Genomic DNA, 19,524 nt, shown 5'->3' on the forward strand with positions numbered 1-19,524 from the left:
AAAGAAGGAAGGACTCCGGAAAGGATGGAATACAAATGGGTGAGGTATAAAAGGAATTGGAGGTAAAAAAGAAATCAAAGTAATTCAAAGCTTTTATCTGGCGAGCATCCCAACACCGCCGAAGAGCAGAGGACTGAGACGCAGGTGTAGGGAGAAGATTTAACATGAACCCACCGTGAACCCTGGTGATAATGAATTAAAGATCAAACCAGGAAACTCGGGGGGTGGGGGGGGAGATGCTATAAGAAGAACTAAGTTGGGAGATGAAAGAGTTTTCATTCCGGTACCAGTCAGTTCAGACGGGTGAATTCTAGTTCTCCAGCAGTGGAGAAGCAGCATGGGGAGGGTGGTGCATTCAGAGGGAGGAGATGATCCATCTTATACACTGAGGGATAAATTAATGACCCCAAAATGCCTCTTTTTCATACTTTCTGAAAATTGGTCCAATATAAAAAAGAATATTATAAGATTCACTTATAAGAAGTTAGTCTCAAAGGTTTTACTTTAGCAGAATAAAAGGCTGTTTACAATTGTCCATCAGCAGCATGAATCAGCATGGAGGAGATGGAACACTTTTATTGGCAAACCTGTTCTCTGAAAGCAGGTTAAAAGGAAAGTTTGTTTTTACCTCAGGAATACAGGACAGGAACGGCTTGATGTAAATGTTGGAGTCATGAACTTTGAGGTCGTGGTCACCGAGCCCCCGGGTCACACCGATTGTTGCCAGAACCCGAGCCTGGAAAACACACCCATTATTGACATTAGGTGTTTAAATACATGCTTGATAAAGTGAACTGTGATCAAAGTCCCTATGACCCGCTGACGTTACTAAACCAGAACAAATTTGCTAAAATGACCAGCCTTTATAAGACTTCTAACTACACCCAAATTTCCTGAAACACAGCCTTGGGTAAGAAGACTGTTGAATATGAATCAAGTATAAGAAAATAAATAAATCTTGACTTGTGATTCAGCACTTTAAATATTCGACTTATGAAGATCATCAATTCAATAAAAACATATAGTTATTTTAATTATTAATATGTCTAAAATATTCAATATTTAAAACATCCTGCAATGAAACCTTTTATTAAGAAACTTGTTTGAAAAGATCAAATGCTATCAGGACATCATTAAATCTTTTTTTCCCCCCTTAAATAGTGATCAAATCTGCTCTGGAGGAGTTTCAGCACCTATTTTACACATTTTGTCATATTACTACAACCTTCAATACACTTCTAATTTGATTTTATAGGCATAATTATTGACAATTTATTGATGTTGCTGCTATTTTTCACATATCCATTACTGTAAAATATCCACAGCTGTTTATTGATTATTTACTATCCATATACAGAGCATTTATTTTGTAAAAACACTGTACAGTATGGTATTTTGTTTATTTTTTTTAACTCTTCACTATTATGTTATTTTTATATACTCTTCTAAGGTCCACATTTGTGTGAAAATTCTTTTCTATGATCTTTTTGCTGCTGTATACAACAGAATTCCCCCATTGTGGGACAATAAAGACATTTTCTATTAAATTCTACTGTATTCTATTCTAAATACAACTTTTTAAAAATGAAATAATCATCAGGTTTATCAATTAAATAAGACATTTAATTGTTCCATTTTACAAGTGAATGGAATATTCAATATTTGAATGTTTTAGACAAATAAGCAAATGTTTCATCTATCTATTACATGGTACATTTATGTATTTTGGACCTCCATATTCCTTTAAAAAAGGGGAAAAACTTGATAATTGTGTTGCCCACCTGACAGTTATTATTAATTTACATATGTCCATTTCACCTTGACACAAAAACACATCCAAGACAAAATGACCCATTAACCTTTTTTCCTTCCCCGTAGATGAGAGGAAACTTGAGATCTTCGTCGTCAACAGTCTTGTATGCCCTTAAAGAGAAAGAAAATATTTTTACTCGCAACAAAAGTTAAAACCAAGAAAAAAACTTTTTACATTTTAGCAATATGTCAAAAACAAACTGCACAACAACTAGCAGCAGCTGGCTGAAGAATTTAATGAAGCGTTTATCAACAAAAGAGAAACATTTTCTTGTTTTCAGGCAGCTTAAACAAAGCTAACAAAGACAAACAATATTAATAACATTGAAACATTTCTGCCATAGCACAGGGTATTTTAAATAGGAAGGAGAAGAAGTTAAGAGTTAGCAACAGTCAAAGCTAAAGCTAGCAGCTAGCAAGCTAATGCTTTAAAATAGGAGAGCAGCTTATTTATTGCACTGACTAAAAAACGCAAACACAAAACAAAATAGTTTGTCGGAAGTGGAAATTCTAGCATAAAAGCCTTAATGAAAAGTTAGCATTCATAGCTTTTTATTTCAACTTAAAAGTTATGGCTAACTCTGAAGGCTAAGCATATACTTTATTTCCAATTCAAGGTTCATTTAACCACAAAAAATATAAAGTGAGAATATTAAAGCTCAGCCTTGGCTAGCCCAGTTTATGAATTATATATTAACCTCATAAAAACATAAGAAAATAAATTCCCTTCTTCATATGGAAGGAAAACAAATCAGTCTCTAGCAGAAAAAAGTAGGGATTTAAGCTTTTAAAATTATATTTTGTGACATTAATTATAAAGACAATAAATTGAAGACAAAAAAAAACACATAAATACCACAATACACTGATATTTTTTTTCTGATTCAATTTGATAGGCCTACCGATAATTGGGTTAAACATATCGACCGATATCCGATACCTATTCAATTCAATGAATGAATGGGCCATATAAATGCATTGCCTTTTAGTTTAACATTGTTAAAAAAGGCAAAAAATTAACATATATAAACGTACTTTAAATTATTTAGCAAATAATCTGCAAAAAATCAATTAATCAATATCCGATCCAGCTAATTGATTGGTGCATCTCTAAAATTAACCAATGTATTAGGCTGAAAATAAATTCCTAAACGCTGTTATAGCCCTAGAAAACAAAAATATTGTTTAAGAAAATAAAATAACTTAAAAAAATCAGTGGTGAGTTCATTGTAATTAAATGTAATTTTGAGCTTGCTCTTTTTTAGACAGTATAACAACAATTAAAGATAGGTTTCTTAAGAATAATCAAATCAAATCATAAAAGTAACATTAATTTTGGTCTTGATTCAGTTTGCCAAAAAACGTATTTACCCAGAGCAGAGACTAAGGGAATCTCAGCAAAGAAGAAAACTGAGAAAACAACCATTTTTCAGTGTGCAATTTGGAACAGCAAATCCAAAAATACGCATAAATGCTTTGAAGTCTGCTTCAAAAACCTCATAGCAGATGCTGAAGGGCTTCAGCAGACCAGACTAGATTTGGCATCAAAGGTCAGCAGAAAACATTCTGAACTTCAAACGGCTTCACATCTACCCAGAGTTGACCACTTCTGTCAGACCGTGCTTTCGTCTGGTCATTCGTCTTTCTGAGAAGCAAGCTGTGAACTTTTTCTGACCCCAAAGCAGAAGATTCTGTCTGTCTCTATTTTTTTTCTCTGCTGTTACGCATGAATGTCTGAATCATCCACAATCCTCCCACTCCCTCCACATCCAGCCTCTCATCACACCCTGAATTGCCTTTAGAATAATCTGCAGCATAATACTGAGGTTGACGATAACAAATCTTGTTGGAAATGTATGGTTTCCTCAGGGAAGATCTCATTGTGAACTCAGGGAGCGGGTAATATGTGTCACTGAAAGTAAAACGGATTACCGCACTGCTGCAGAGCGCAGCTCCGTCTGTCTACATAACTGAACAGAACTAATCTGAAGCTGCACCTCTGTGGAAACCTGCTGCTCTCTGCTGTAGAACAGCACAAGCAAATATCATAACCTGTCTTTTCCAAACACTGACTACAAAACCCAGCAGGCTTATGTTGGAAGTTGATGCAAATGTACCGTCTCGAAAATGCAATCTTGTGTCAGATCAGCCCCATGAAATTGCTCTGTGACGTAGGAAACATACCATCCGTTCATGGTAAAGTCCCTGTAGAGCATCTTCTTGCCCACCTCCTTCCTCTGAACTCTGCGGGGGAATTCCAGGTGCGTGAACTCGTTTCCCAAAAGCTGCGGCTGCATGTAACCCTGCAGGACAGGGAAGTATCCTTCGGGTCAGTCATGCAGAGTACTGTAGATCAGCAACTGCATGACTGTTTCTATGCTTCTTTGTTACAGTGCTAGTCTAAAGCATTTTAACCTCTTGAAGTTTAACCAAAAAGAATTTATTAGATTGACTAGGACAAAGCAGTGCATACCTGTAAAGTGGAAAAGAACATAAATATTAGTTTAAACTCCAAACTTGGTCTTTTAGAGACCATTGAAGCCAAACAGAGGACTTAAGACTTCACACAGAAGTGTCTCTATAGTTAAACACAGAGGTGGAAGATCATGCTGTGGGGAAGCTATTCCTCAGGTGGGACAGGGGAAATAAGCACTGGGAAATCGCAGCAAAAAAACATACAGAATTTACTTTATAGTTATTTAAATTCATGTTTTCCATTTACAAAAAAACTAAAGAAAAGAGAAGAGATTGTGACAAGACAAAATTTGGATGATCTTTATTTAGTGAGCTGAGCCTGGTTCTGCTGGAGGTTTCTTCCAGTTAAAAGGGAGTTTTTCCTCTCCACTGTCGCTACAAGCATGATTAGTTTGAGGGATTGCCTTTGAGTCAATGAGTCGATGCAATCAACTGGTTTTCCAATTTGAATGCATGATTTGGTGAACTGTAAAGTGCCTTGAGATGACATGTGTTGCGAATTGGTGCTATATAAATAAACTGAATTGAACTGAATGTACCGCATATTTCCAAATACCCTCTGTGTGTTTTTCTTTTCAGATGGAACAAAGTGAAACTCTCCTACCAGGAACTGGAGTCGCTGTCGTTCCGATTCTGGTGTGAACTCTGTCGACATAGAAATGATCTCGTTGTTTCTAATGATGATGGCCCTGCAGAGCAGAGGATAACATGTCACACATGTCTGAAGCACACAGCTCACCACCAGCACCAGGTTTTAATTTAAAAGATAAACCTTAAACACACCTGCTGTCACCTGCATTCCCAACATACAGCTTTCCAAGCAGGTAAACCACGGTGAGAGCTGTGCATCCGCCGCTGATGTTGTACGATTGTTTTTCCTTCTCTATCTGAGCGTCCTGGAAAAAAGGAAAAAATCCGACTATTGCATTAGGCTGCAAAACTCCACTGAGGGAAAACTGTGGCTGTTGTTTATAAATGTTATTGTTTAACTCCGATTTTTTTTGGCAAATATTTTGGTTTTACAAACAGGCCCACAGCATCCCTAATCCACCACTGTACTAAACAATGCACAGTGTTTCTCCACATTTTCATCCTTTGCTTCTTATTGGACCCTCTTGGTGTTTTTGTTGCTAAAAAACAAAAAGTAAACTGATCTAGGGCAGGGTTGAACTTAGAAAGCCTTCTACTGCCATCTAGTGGGAACACAGCTGAAAGGCAATGCCACTTCATAGAGAAAACGCCAAACAAAGGCAGGTGCAGCAAACTTCTGCAACTCAACATTCCCTATAAAAAAACAGATAAAAAAACATATTTATTATTCATCAAAACTATTATTCTCAACCCAGTGAACTGTTTGTGTTGCCGCTTTCACCATCCATGGCTAATATGCTGTTTAATTTGTTAATACATTTCTTTTTGTTCAAACTGAGACTTACGTAACATTTGTTTTCACTGTGTCTTTTTTATTATGCAAATTAGAAAGAAAAAGCAATATAATCTTCAAAAATGGACCCCAAAATTCAGCAGTACATGTAGGGAATCAGTCAGACTGGTGTCAAAATATCCAGTATCGATTTTAAAATGCGTGTATTGGTCGATTTCTGCTGGTATACATGCCAACATTACCACTCCCAATATGGTGGATACACTGCTGTGTCATTTCTACAAGGCAATGAAGCCAACTCTGCTCCTACTTTTCTACGTCCATAGCATCAGCATTAGAGATCGACCAATACGGGTTCTCTGAGGCTGATGCACATTATTTTGACATTTGTCAAATCATTCCCCAATATATGATGCTGATATTTTTGGGTCCATTCTTTAGAGCTGATGTTGTTTTTCCCCCTTTCATTTATGTGATAAAAATGACACAGTGATAAAACTCAAAAGCAAAAAACAAACAAACAATGGATATATGTGAAGATTCTCAGTCATCAAGCTTGAAAGACTCAGTTTAGGCAACTGGACGTGAAGTTTCTTCAAACCCATGAACACCTTGAGACAAAAACTGGTTCACTCAAAAGATAAGACATCCAGAAACAAGACCGACAATGTGGTTTACGGTGTTCAGGGTAGTGAAGAGTGCACAGACCTTTACATTGGAGACTAAAGGCCAATTTCTACTTCTGACGCATAGCCTCTGCAACCGTAAAGTATGTCTCTGTGCGTGACCACGTCCCCCTGTTGACCCCACCATCGTTGCGCACCTCAAAATAATCCTGACTACGCGTCGGACGGTCGCAAACCCGCGCAGACCTCAAGCTGAAGTGCGCAGACAAAAAGCAGCTGTGATTGGTCCTTGGTATGCCTTTCCGGCTGTCTGTGTGGTCATCCTTCTCAATTCCGTTCTGGGGAGCGCCATTTTTAAAAACCGAGGAGTAATAACAACAATGGATAACCACGATGAAAGGTTGATCGAGGACGTTCGGAAGTACAACCAAATGTACAATGCCTCAGACATGTTGTTTTGGAAGATAAACACTCCCGCCGGCGCTGCCGAAGACATTCTCCTGACCATCCAGCAAAGTTCTCGCAAGTTCTCGAATAGGCTCCCCCCATTGCGCTTTGGCGGGCAACTGCTGTGCGTCCCCAGAAATTCCAGACTGAGGTTGCAAAAGCATACCAGCAAAACCTGTTCGCGACCAGACCCAAGCGACATTTGATGTGTGCAGTTGCAGAAGTATAATCCGTCCTTAAGCAACAACTACACAGGCGTTATGGCTCAACACAGGAAGGCAAACTCCTCAGGACAGGACGCTGCTGTTCACCCACACCTGAAGGACCCTCATTTAAGGACAACAACGTCTATATTGTGGCCAAGCAAGAAGATGGTTTGAGAGAGGGGTTAAAGAAACCCCTGGAAAAACCCTCTGTCAACAGTGGAGGTGGTCTTAGACATACCCTTTCTCCTCTTGGATAAACCTAAAACTGAACCTTTCAAGATTAACAACTGATAGCAAACTGAGGCATGGCTGCTAAATCCACTAATGCATTGGTTGCTAAACTTCCCCTTTTGTTTGCAATCTAAACAGTCTCTATGCAACATTTTCGCAAGTTGAATAAAGAAAAGTCAACAGCATTTAATTAAATGTTGTAATTAAAATAAACTACAATCTATTTTAAATCGCTAAAACTACCATCTTTACAGTGCAATTATATAAGGTTCATCTGTTTATTTTACTGTGCAACAGACTAGGTCATTTACTTAAATTCTACCAGTCCTCTGCAGTTACACTATATCACCCCTAGGGGGTGTACCTTCCAGTTTCAGAGCTACAGCGCTAATGAATCAACCGATGCACATATCTGCGGACAGTAAATCAAAAAAACACTAAAATAGGCCAAAAATAGAAACCCAGGCTGCTCCCAGTGCAGAGCTTCCACAACAAAGGCAGCATGTGGATTTTGGCAAACTCTTGCAACATGTGCAGCTGCAATGGAGTAATTTCTGGGAAGTAAAAGCAGGACAGACATGTCTTATGTTTACAGTAAAACATCTGGAAAATCAGGATGCTTCCAGGTGGGAGGTATGAGAGAAAACCAACAGGCTGACCAACCCAGAGGAGTAAGAAAACAGGGATGTTGTGGTTGATAACAAGCGTGACTGAGAGAATTAAAGAAGGAATGAAGGGTCAAAACTAAAAATATGGATTCCCTTCAATTATATAGAAATTATATAGCCATTGAGGGTTCCCAGATACTATTTCTGCAGAGAAATATTTAAAATAAAAAACCTGAAACCAGATTTATTTAGCAAAAACATTCTTAGAGGAAACAACAAACTCTTTAAGCTGCCTGATGATCTTGAAGTACCCACCATCTCCTTGAAGGCGTTCTCTATGGCTCCAATCACCAGGCTCTCGTGTTGAATCTTCTTCTCCATGTAGAAGCGTGGCGGAGGCGGGGTGTTGCATGGCGAGGTGGGGGCGCCGGCGGCCCCCCGCAGCGAGGCAGCCCGTGTCAGGGAACGGTGGGGTCCAGGGGGGTTTCCTTGCAGGTATGGGCTGCTGTCAGGCTCTTCTCCCAGCACAGTGGGGGGCAGCGAATGGAAGTTACGTAGGATCTCTATGACGGCCTGTAGCTGGCAGGCGATGTGGTGCTGCAGCAGGCGGGAGGCAACAACCGCTGCGCCTGAGCCGGCGTGACCGTCGAACAAGGCCCAGTAATGGAAAACAAGTCCCTCATTCTCCTGTAGATAAAAAAGAAAAAATAGCATGGAAATTCACAATAATTGCAATAGATTTTTACACCACTTGAACATCTTTACATTTCACGCCTTTATGCAAGAAGATTCCAACTTGTAGATGTCCATGCATTTATTGTGTTTTATAGGTATTTCTGCCTCTGCATATAGGTGGTAAACATAGTGATACAAAATTATTCTGTTCCAAGTCTCCAGGTTTTTTTTTTCCCTTAGAAAATAGAAACTGATCAACAGAGATAAGATCTTATCTCATCTTATGACTCATGGTTTCCCGCACAGCATGGGAGCCGCTGAGGTCAAACCTTTACTTAGGAGCTGTGCAATGCTTTTTGTGTATTTCTTTTCCACTTTGGACATAATAATAATAATAATACATTTTATTTAACAGCGCCTTTCTTGACACTCAAGGTCACTTTACAAATAATACAAAAAAAATAAATCATCAGTACATCATCCTTTGCAGAGCTTTCTTCCTTTGATTCTACACAGGTTAGCACAGTGTATCAATTAAAGATGCATTTTGCTCAGCTTATCTTCAATAATCATATTTTCATCACATATAAATGACCAGCTCTGCGCATTGGGGAGTGATATCCTTACAGAAAACAACTGAAACTGCCAGTTCAAAAATGAGCATAGAGTTACTTTAGCAGAACAACTACTTTTTCTACATGTGCTTGAACCGCAATTATATCATTTATGAGCTGGATTACCTAAAATTGCATAAAATCTTATAGAGGATGATCATTTATTTCCAGGTGGATTGTCTAAATAAGTGGTCCTCCTAATTGTCAATCATTCTGGTGATATGTTAACGTAAGGCTGTCACGTGCTCGTCACGTTAGCCATCTTTTTCTGTGTATGTGCACTTTCAGTTTTTTTCAGACAGTCGTTGAAGCTCACCTTTTTTACCGCGGTTCTTTTAAAATGGCCGAGGGAAAAAGTGTCTACAAAGTGAATGAGAAGAAAAGAAAGGCCTAAGAAGTAGGGTTGGAAATCACACTCATCATGGCGATTCGATTCAGTATCGATTTCCTGACCCAACAATTCGATTATTTTCGATACTCACGAATACACCACGATATGGTTAATTGGTTCGTTTTTTTTTTTGCGGAAATCAACTCATGAAGATGGACCAACTAGAGGAGCGAGGTGCGCGCGAACGCTGGGACCCTTTTTCCACCTGGATCCCCGCTCTTTTTCGCCCTCATATCCCTCCGTTGTCGGACAAACTCGCCTCCACTTCCTCACCGCCTCGGTCGTAGCTAGACCCACAGCGTATACCGCAGACCACGCTTCAATATTGGGCATAAATAAAAAATGTCTGTGTCAAGCTCACTGCTACACACTGCTGCAGTAGTATAACCAGGAAGCGAGGTAGGAGGGCAAAATAGCTTTAGCGCCACCGCAGCACGTAAGTCAGAATTACGCCCAGGAGCAAGTGGATAAAAATAGACCGGAGGAAAAAAAAACAAAAAAAAACATGAATCGATACTCTTGCGGACGTATCGATGCATCGGATCGTCGGCTGTTGGATCGATGCATCGATATCGATTATTATTTACATCCCTACTAAGAAGAGGCAGATATAAACCCGGAATGTGGAAATTTCTCCTCGCAAAGCATTATGGGATTTGCTGTTACAGCGGCCCGCTGTCGCCACAGGCTGCTGATACCCGACAGTGGCGTCTAATAACAAAGATGGCGCAGTGGACCAACGGGGAAGTTTCCGAACGGTAAGTTGACTGTGTTCACTATATACACTGTAGTCCCCGCTCTATATAGTGATTGAGAGATTTAGGGGTTAGGGTGAACATTTGGACACAGTAAGCTTGTATGAGCTCTGAGAAAAGCAACTTTTAAACAGAGCGTGCATGAGAAGAAATGGGCTAGTGCACGCTGTCGCACGCGCATTTTTTTTTAAGTGGAGAGGGCAGGTCTTTTAAGAAATTCGAGAAAATCCTCCACAATACCTTTAAGAGAAAAAATACTAATTAGGGGTGTGGGAAATAAATTATTTGGCATTATATCATGATATGCAGCTGCCCGATATTATTTCGATCTTTCAGTTCCTAATGTCGATTTTACCTAAATCAATGAGGGGAAAATGGACTAGCTCTGCCCCACCACTCTGGTAGATGGCGCTGTGGAGCCTTTTAACTGTACAGCACATCACCATATCATGACACGTTTCGTATCGCAACACCCATGCCAATACTCACCCCTAATCCTACTGTTAGCCAAGAACGTTGGCAAACTGCTCTGCTTTCCAAAAAGAAAGTCTTAAGATCAAATGTCATTTCAGGAGTTGTAAGAACATCAAGCAGACGTCTTTACTAAGTTGGTTTCATGTATCGTTTAATGTGTATTCCGCTCACAGGACAGCATTAACTCATTATGTTCTTCTAAATGCTCATATAATCTGATTCCATGTTCTTACCTCTCCCAACATGTTCTCCACCCGGAGCCCGAGGGCCTCGCCGTTTGGCAGCGAGTTGCGTCTTTTGGCCGTCGGCGTCTTGCTGGGCGTAGAGGGCGGACAGTAGCTCATCGGTCTCCTTCTAGCCACAACCAACTCGCAGCAGGCCTGGTCTTCATTCAGCGCACTCTTCCCAGCATTGATCACCCTGAACAAAGAGCACAGAGTGGAAGGTTTAGGTGAAACCTTACCTCAGGCTTTTCCTTTTAGAGCAGCTTTGAAACATGTTTCAATCTAAACTTTTATTGCCACAGATTACAGATGGCTGTTTGTGGATCACTGCAAGGTCACAGTAATTAGTCAGAGCCACAACCTGCGCGTTTGCAGCAGCTGCCTATTAGTATCAACTGTGACTGACTGCTTTCAATAAATTGGCATGGAGCAGTTTTCATTTTCACATGCACAACTAGGAATACACATGCTTATGATTATTTGTGTTTTATTGAGCTCTCTATTCCTAGATAATTACACAGCTGTAAACGTGTTTATTCTACATATATATCTAATAATTTAACTTTGGTGGGAAGATTAATCTGACTATATCCGATTAAATAAAAAATAATTTGCCTCGTTCAGTGGTTGCCAACCTTTTTTGACTTGTCTATCCCTTTAAGCATTTTGTCTCACCATGAGTCCCCATCTCACTCAAAAGTATTGATGACTGTCCAAAAGTGGAACATGCAATAACTGAAATATAGACTATTTTCAGACTGATCTCTGGTGAGAAGCAGAACGGAGGGATATAGACCGGGATCAATCTATCTATCCATCTATCAATCTATCATTTCGTTTTTTATAATGCTATGCTTTCCATCTCAAATAGAAACATAAATATGTTGCCTGGAAGTTAGTAAGGAATTGTCATAATTACAAAGTAAAATCATATTATCTGAGTAACTCCCCTATAATCACATTTAAACTTGATGAATTGGGAACAAAAATTATAGTCAGACTTAATAAGTTTTACTTTGATTTTATCAAGACACCTGAGCTGCTTTGATGAACTCTGATAGCTCAGGGTGAAGAACAGCTGAGTGACAGTCATTCTGGCAAACCAGGCTAAAATCAGAGTGTATTTCCTGTTGGCGCCCCTTTAAGCATTCGGCATCCTGAGGTGAGTGAAAATTCACCAGTACAGACAAACCCTCTACATAGTTGTGGTCAGAAAACTCTATTTCCTATTAATTCCCCCCATAAATATTGATTTATGAGAACAAATTTTTGCATTTACTTGCTTGATAAACATTTTCACTTTCACAGTTGTTGATTTACCTTTATGAATTCTTTGGAAGAGAAAATAATTGCTCCCATAACCAGCCAGACTCTCAAGGTTTTATTCATAACATTTTACTTTTCTGCAACTTTATTCTTTTGGACTAAACCGTTTTCTGAAGACCTTTTTAAGATTTTAAGATAGTGAGAAAAACCAGTGGCAGTGAATCCCCGATTGTTCATGCTTTGCCTTTTCTAAAAAGGGCTTTAAATCAGTCAAAGGTGTTTTTATCCACATCGGCTCAAATCCTGACATTTAAAAAGGAGGCAGGAAAGCAGAAAAAAGCTTTAGCCTCACTGCAGGCAGTTAGCCAAGCCTTGTAGCTAAACCAGATCCTGGAAAAAGACAGAGACTACCGTCTCATCTGACTTTAAACTGCTAATTAATTTTAGCTGTTCGGCTGATCAGGTCCAAACGATTTCACCTCCAGCTTCTCTTGGTGATTTTGCTTTAAGGGACCTCACCGCGACTTGGCCAGTCAATTAGACGCACTATGAATGTGACGACAGTTGCAGTCAGCTCGGGGTGCAGGTCTCCTGTGCCGAGAACTCGCCTATTGTTTGCATTGCAGAGGAGCTACTGCAAAAATACAACTTTAACGACAGATTTTTGTGCCCTAGGGCGGAAATACGTCACCAAACCGACGACGAACAAACAGCTTTACTTGTCATTAAAGATTAAATATTTATCTTTCACATCTAAAAATATGTATTTCGAAATATTCTAAATTTATAATTTAACTTTTATTTGTTTCTTTTTTATGCCTTAATCAAGATCATTAGGTGGATGGGGTGGCACCCTAGCACCCTCTATTGACCAGCCGCCACAGAGAAAATCTCTGTCTAGTCAGACCAGGGCAGAACTTCAAGCTTTAAAGCCTATGGTCGTCTTGTTCTCATTCCTTTGCAAAGAAAGATAAAGTGCAGACTGAAAGTGCATAGTGAAAACAATCGATCTGGTATATTTAACTGTATAGTTAAATACTTTTTTCTTAGGATAAAATGGGAATTATTAGAATTATCACTTAACCGCTGGCACAGTAAGAGGTACTTTGTAGCAGAGGAGAATATTTTGATTATATTTATGGTTGTCTCTGTTGTCTCACACAAAGAATCACAAAAAAATCCCGGGTTTGAATCCCGACGAGGCATTTTGGAAAAGGCTTTGCATGTCCCAACAGATGCACGCCCAAAATGTAGCATTTCAGGATCAACCCCTTTTAATGACAGTGAAAACAGGCATGTTTTTCTCTGTGTTGCTCTGTGATGCAACTCCATTTGTGTCCATTTAGCTCCCTACCAAAACCACAAGATAGTATACAGCTTTCTGCAGCTATTATGGTAGGAAGCGGCTAAAGGCAGCGGGCCAAAACACAAACACATTTTTTGAGTGTTTAATTGCAAAGACTTCCAACAATTTAACCCATAGATTAGTTAAACTGCTAACATCAGTAAACAAACCCTTGGATGTATTTAGATTTTCTAAAAAACAGCTTAAAATACATAGTTTAATTCAAGAAAATGGCAAACAAAGGGGAGGACAGTGTGTCTGACAGACGTATCTGGAGGCTGTATTTAAGTGTGATGGTGTGAAAATGGTAGGTCCATTTATAGAAATAAACTGTTGGTTGTTTTTCTATTCCTCAACCTAAAAAGCCAATCAGCTTTATAAAAATAGAGATCATAGGAGATAAATATTTCAAAAAAGCTTAGAATTTCTACCCAGAGTATTAATTGCATGAAGTCTCTTTTTACAGAATAGCTGTTTGGGAGTAAGTTAATTTAAATACATCAGATCACTGCCGATCATCGTAATTAAGACAGCAGAAACGAAAAAAATCAGACGGTCTGACCTAAATATAGACGAGAATAATAGGTCAAGAAAAAGAGGAACTTGATCTCTCTTTCAGAGATTAAGATGTAGCTTCTTAGCAGCTTTTTCTTCTAAAATGTTGGATGAATCTACAGTATAATTCGTCAACAATCTTGATTTGTCACATGTTCGTCAGGAGGTCAAGCAGTCTTGGAGGTGGGACCCAAACTGGTTGATAGAAAAACAATAACAATGGCAGACATGTTTCTTATATGGACGTGGAACCAAATTGGAAGAAACTATTTTAAAAGGATATACAGCTGCAAAATAATAAGAAAAAAAGAAAAGTTGTTTTAAATGAACAGCTAATGAAAAAATACAAGACAAAAAATGTTAATTCATTAATGAGACTAAACGCCCCCCTTCAATTCTCCAATGGTGCAGTCCATTGCACACCTGTTTGGTGAGGGAAACAGCACAGATTTGATATTTTACCTCCTCGATTCATGCATTTCCCTCCTAGGAAGAGCCAAGCTAAAAAAAAATAAAAAATACTGTAAAGTGAAATCAATCCACCTCTATACAAAATAAAACAAGATGAGGCTTACAGACTGCTCCCTTGGATTGGTCTAGATCTGGACCTAGCAGGGTGGTTTAGCAGAGAAATGTTACTCATTGGGGATGTTTCGCCGCAATTATTCAGCGCTATTGTCAAAACAGAGGAAAAAGCCTCCTAAACTCAGATTATCTGCAGCTAACATGTGTCGGGAAGTGGGGGGAAAAAATAAAAGAGAATTTTTTTGACAGTTTAAATACTCAGCTGGACTCAGCTGTGCTGCAATGAAGCTGCAGCTGGTGCCATTGTTTGCTTCCCACAACTAAATCGCTTCATCATTTGCAGTTAGAATGACTTCATCTCTCTGCTATTCATTTTGTTTGTTCCACACAAAAACAATTAGCTCTTCACTCATTAGGAAACAAATAGCATTTTCTGATCTATTGTGAAGCATGTCATACTCATTTAGTCTTTTTCCCAACTCAGCATAGGAATCTCACCCATTAAGCTGCAAATGACATTAATAAAAAACCCGATTCTGAAGAAAACCAAGATTCCTAATAAAAGCTTTTGTTTCCATACTAAAAAATAAAGCTTACTAAAGAGAACTTAGATCAGCAGAACTTGCCCCTGAAATCTGACGATTAAGGAATGGTTGAGAATTAAATGAAGGTTTAACTCATTTCATGCTGATGAAGGTAAGCCTCTAATAGGGTTTGCTTTTAGATCTTGTAGACAGCCTATTATTGGTCATAGTTCTATGACTTCTGTGACGCTCTCTGCTGTGAGTACTTCTTGATTTAAGTTTATTTATCAAGAAAACAGTTAAACAGCTTTTAGAGAGATATAAACATTGGGTCAAAATATTGGATGGAAACCAGTGTTGTTATCGTCAATGATGACAGAATCATTTCTTTGACGCTTCTTTTTTTTATGATGTTAACAAAAACTGAGAAGTTAAACATGAATCTTTGATGACCCAAACTTGACGACTCATGGGTGTGAGTTTTCGTCGAGGAGGCGAGACTAAATAAAAACGTTAGCAGGTGGTCTGTCAGATGTTTAAAATGCATCATTGTCAGCCGTGCAGCTGCGTCCTGTTTGCTCACGCCGCCCACCTGGCGTGTGCACATTCTGCATGACTACAGATGGATCATGGCAGCAACGGCAGGGGAGAAAATAAGCCGGAATCGTCCACTACTGCGAGCTCAACTCTGAAACACTCTGATCTTCCAGCTGTTCTTGTGCAGAAATGCGTCGTTGTATGCACCTATCTCAGAGTCAGCACTTTATGCTCCACAATGTAGTATGGCTCTTCCTGCTCTTGCTACTTAATAAACTATATGTGGCTGATCATCCTCTGACAAGCATAAAAAAATCTTTTTGTCAAACCATTAAGATTTTAATACTAAACCTTCTTTAATTTCTACCAAAAGGAATCCCTAAATTATATCCAAAGCAAATAATTCATTGCATCCGTTTATTTTTGGATAAAGAGCTAGCTGGAAAGGCACATAGATATCTAATAGATCTTGTTTCTATCTATATGAACATTTCAATATTTTAGTTAAAATATTTAAATTTAGGTCCGGATTGCCAAGGCGTTTATAAGGCAATTATCTCTGAGTATTTGTTTTTGTATATCAGACCGCCGTGAATTTAAATTTACTTTAATCCCTGAGCAGCGGTAACCAAGGGGCACATTCTTAGAAATAAAGCGAAAATGACCATAGACAAAAGAAGAATGTTTTTGTTCTTTGCTTTTTTGGAGCAATGCAGTTTTTCTTGATCTGTGTACAATGCATAATTCATAGTTAAGCAGGAAGTGTTTACTTATGAATGGAAACATTTTTGTCTAAAACCATTTCTTTATTGTACATTTTGTTAGCTTGTCTGTCTGCTATATTAACCAATATGATGTGTGGAACTAGATCTGCTATTTTCACAACTTTTGTGAGATACTTTTGTATAAAGTAGGGCATTAATTCATAAAAAGGTTTATTTGAAATCTGTAAATCAACGTTTTCTGCACAACAACAATGATGAACTACATAATAATCTGTTTTTTATTAGAAATTATAAAGTTTTAGCCATTTTATGAAGACCAACATAAGACTAATACCTTTTTGAGTTTTAGTCGACTAAGAAGACGAAAACTAAGACTAAATCTAAGATGGCTGTCAAAAATAACACTTAAACAATTAAAATCTGAATGTTTCGTCTTTATGTGGTTTTGGGTAAAAGCTTCTCTTAATTTTAGAGATAAAAAAATAAATGAAATCAGAATCTGATGTAAAAGAACGTTTATTTGCATCAAATTCAAACAGTAAACATGTCATTTATTGATGCATGACCTGCAGTGAGTTAGTCTAGATATTTATTTTCATTCTCAATGTTTTCAAAAATAATGTTACATCCAGCTTTTTATTTTTAAATTAATTAGAATTTTGAATGTTTTGGTGTGAGAATCAGTGCTGATATAAGAAAATAGTTTTGTCTGGAACAAACTTTCTTCAGGAAGTAATATTTATTATTCCTCTCCTCAGCTATTAAAACAAAAACTAAGCATTTTATTTAAACTAAGTCGAGCTTTATTGACATTATTTTATGTTATCAAATATTTTTTAAAGTGTTAAATAACAAAAATACAATTAATCTTCAACATCTGACCATTTCTTAATAAAAAGGTGTTCGCTTCCTAATTTTCCTTTTTTAGATGATTTCAGTTCTCTATTAAGTTTTGCTTATTTAGCTCTGAAGCAGCAACTGCCTTTGCATCTTGAGACTCCTTTTCTTCCACCTCACCTCAGTGCTTCCCGATCTGCAGGAAAGCTGAGGCCAGCACACAGTGCCAACAAAGACCATCCCTGTGCGCTCTCCCTTCCTGGGTTATGGAGCAGAAACTCTGTGAGTGCAGAGCCTGCTAATATACACTATGTGATAGAAGGGGAAAGCATGGTTACAGTTGGTCAATACCTATGATACAGCTCATCAGTTGGAAGGATATAAAAATCCAACAAGCCCAAGAGGCAAAAAAGTCACGGTAATGAGAATAAAGGGGCTTTAATTACAGATAAATGCTGATCTAGGCTGAACTCATTACCTACAACAATCCGCTGGAGATTCTTCTGATCACTGTGGAATGAGTTTGTGCTAAATTAAAGACTCCACTGCATATGCTGGCATTAAGCAATTTCAGTTATTTCCCAAAATTAACAAACTCTTTCATGTTGAGTATTGGAAAATTAAGAGTAATTGTAGATCAGAAAATGTCTAAGAATAACAGGTGTTCAGGACAGATTTGATTGGAGAGTGTTGGCCTAGTGGAATCATCGCCGTATCCTGAACCTTTATCACGTGTTGTATTTCACATGGGGCCCACCCAGATGATGTTGCTTACGGGCCTATTGTTGTGTCGTTGTCGTTACGCCACTGTGAGGTTCATCACCCTGCTAAGCAGAATCATCACTGGAAATTGTGCAGAAGGGTAGGGAAGCTAGTATTTTTATGACTTTCTGAAGTTTCATGATGACAGAGGCTGATTGTAAGGACATGACGCAGTCTGCTTATGCGCTCTTTGTTATCCGAGAACCGAGCCAGAACTGAAGCGCACCTAGCCCTACTGTTGAAATAGTACCAGTTTAGGTTCGGTTGTGTCTGACACTCAACATTTATCTCGGTTACCATGCTCGGACCGATCTCAGCACCGTTTAAAAAGGGGCGTGTAAATGGGGCTTTTGACTGTGACTTTATGTTAAGGGCCATGGCTCTGTAGGTTTGGACTTGTGCTATATTTTTCCCCTTTTATGATAATTGATTGACCATATTTAAGGGTATCAGAGTAAAGAGGACCTAATTTTAACTATTTTCCTTCCACTTCTATATATTGAACTTCTGTTTCTTTATCTTAAACAAAACAAAAATACAGGTAAGAGTTGAGACTTCATCATTTGCTGGCTCTTGGTGACTAATTCCTCTTTGTGCAGGTAGAAAACATCATCCTCTGACCAGAAGCATAGCCAGAAATTATTTATAAGGGTGGCCAGGAAATAACCAACATTATATTGAGGGGTGGCCGACAGTGAATAGTCACCAGAACCTCACGGTTAATCTACACTGTTCCTAAAGGAAAATTAACGAGCAAAACGTGTATTTTCTAAATAAAGACTAGCTATACTATCCTATAGCTTTTGCTAACAAATAGACGCATATATGTAAAAATCCGTAATTTCTAGATAAAAGGTATAGTGGATAAAACTCAGTTTTGCGTTCTTGTGCGTAAATCCTTTCCATCGTCATTACTTACCTACTTGTATCAGTAAAACTTCTGCATAAAATTGATATTTACAAGCACTAATATCTACATCAATTGATTATTTGATAAGTTTTTATTAAAATTGTTATTTATCTTTGATTTCTAGATGACTAGTGTAACCCACAATTAGTCAGAGACTTTTATTTTTTCAGGCTCACATCCTGTGTTGCCCTAATTAGTTAGATTCTTTAAAGCCCCGCCTCAAGCATGCAGTTAAGGATCCTCACCTGTTTCTACTCTGATTGTGGCTTGCTGCTGGTGTCTTCTCCATGTGTTCATCTGATATCTTTAACGCTATTGATTTGATTGCTGGATGAGTTTATTTGATACAATATAATTTTTCCTTGTGGTATTTTTTGCTCAATTGCTCATTAGAGCGTTGTTTTATTAGAATTATTGGCATTGTTTACCTGGAACATCGCTGGGATTCTGGCAGAGCTGATTGTGGCTAAGTACACCCCACTCTCTTTGAAAAGGTAACTTGCTTGCTGAATGTTGTGGATGTTTGACAAGTTTACATTGATTCTGGAGCAGTATTTAAAAGCTTGATCTGAACAATGTTAGGGTTGTCAAAAGTATCGATACTCAAAAAAGTATC

The 19,524-nt window shown here is 38.3% G+C and overlaps 1 protein-coding gene across 1 annotated transcript in view; it reads right to left on the bottom strand.

The window, feature by feature from the left end:
• The window catches only part of LOC107094557 (protein phosphatase 1H-like), a 26,316-nt gene that overhangs the window by 1,389 nt on the left and 5,403 nt on the right, over nucleotides 1–19,524 (bottom strand). The window contains exons 2-8 of the mRNA XM_015390246.1: nucleotides 10,932–11,118; nucleotides 8,105–8,476; nucleotides 5,071–5,183; nucleotides 4,892–4,976; nucleotides 3,997–4,115; nucleotides 1,860–1,923; nucleotides 629–736 (exon numbers count right to left, since the gene is read on the bottom strand). Of these exons, the coding sequence (XP_015245732.1) occupies nucleotides 629–736; nucleotides 1,860–1,923; nucleotides 3,997–4,115; nucleotides 4,892–4,976; nucleotides 5,071–5,183; nucleotides 8,105–8,476; nucleotides 10,932–11,118 (1,048 nt within the window). The remainder of the gene's footprint in view (nucleotides 1–628; nucleotides 737–1,859; nucleotides 1,924–3,996; nucleotides 4,116–4,891; nucleotides 4,977–5,070; nucleotides 5,184–8,104; nucleotides 8,477–10,931; nucleotides 11,119–19,524) is intronic.

This window comes from Cyprinodon variegatus, unplaced genomic scaffold (genome assembly GCF_000732505.1).
Source record: "Cyprinodon variegatus isolate N-32 unplaced genomic scaffold, C_variegatus-1.0 Scaffold490, whole genome shotgun sequence".
Taxonomy (NCBI): Eukaryota; Metazoa; Chordata; class Actinopteri; order Cyprinodontiformes; family Cyprinodontidae; genus Cyprinodon; species Cyprinodon variegatus.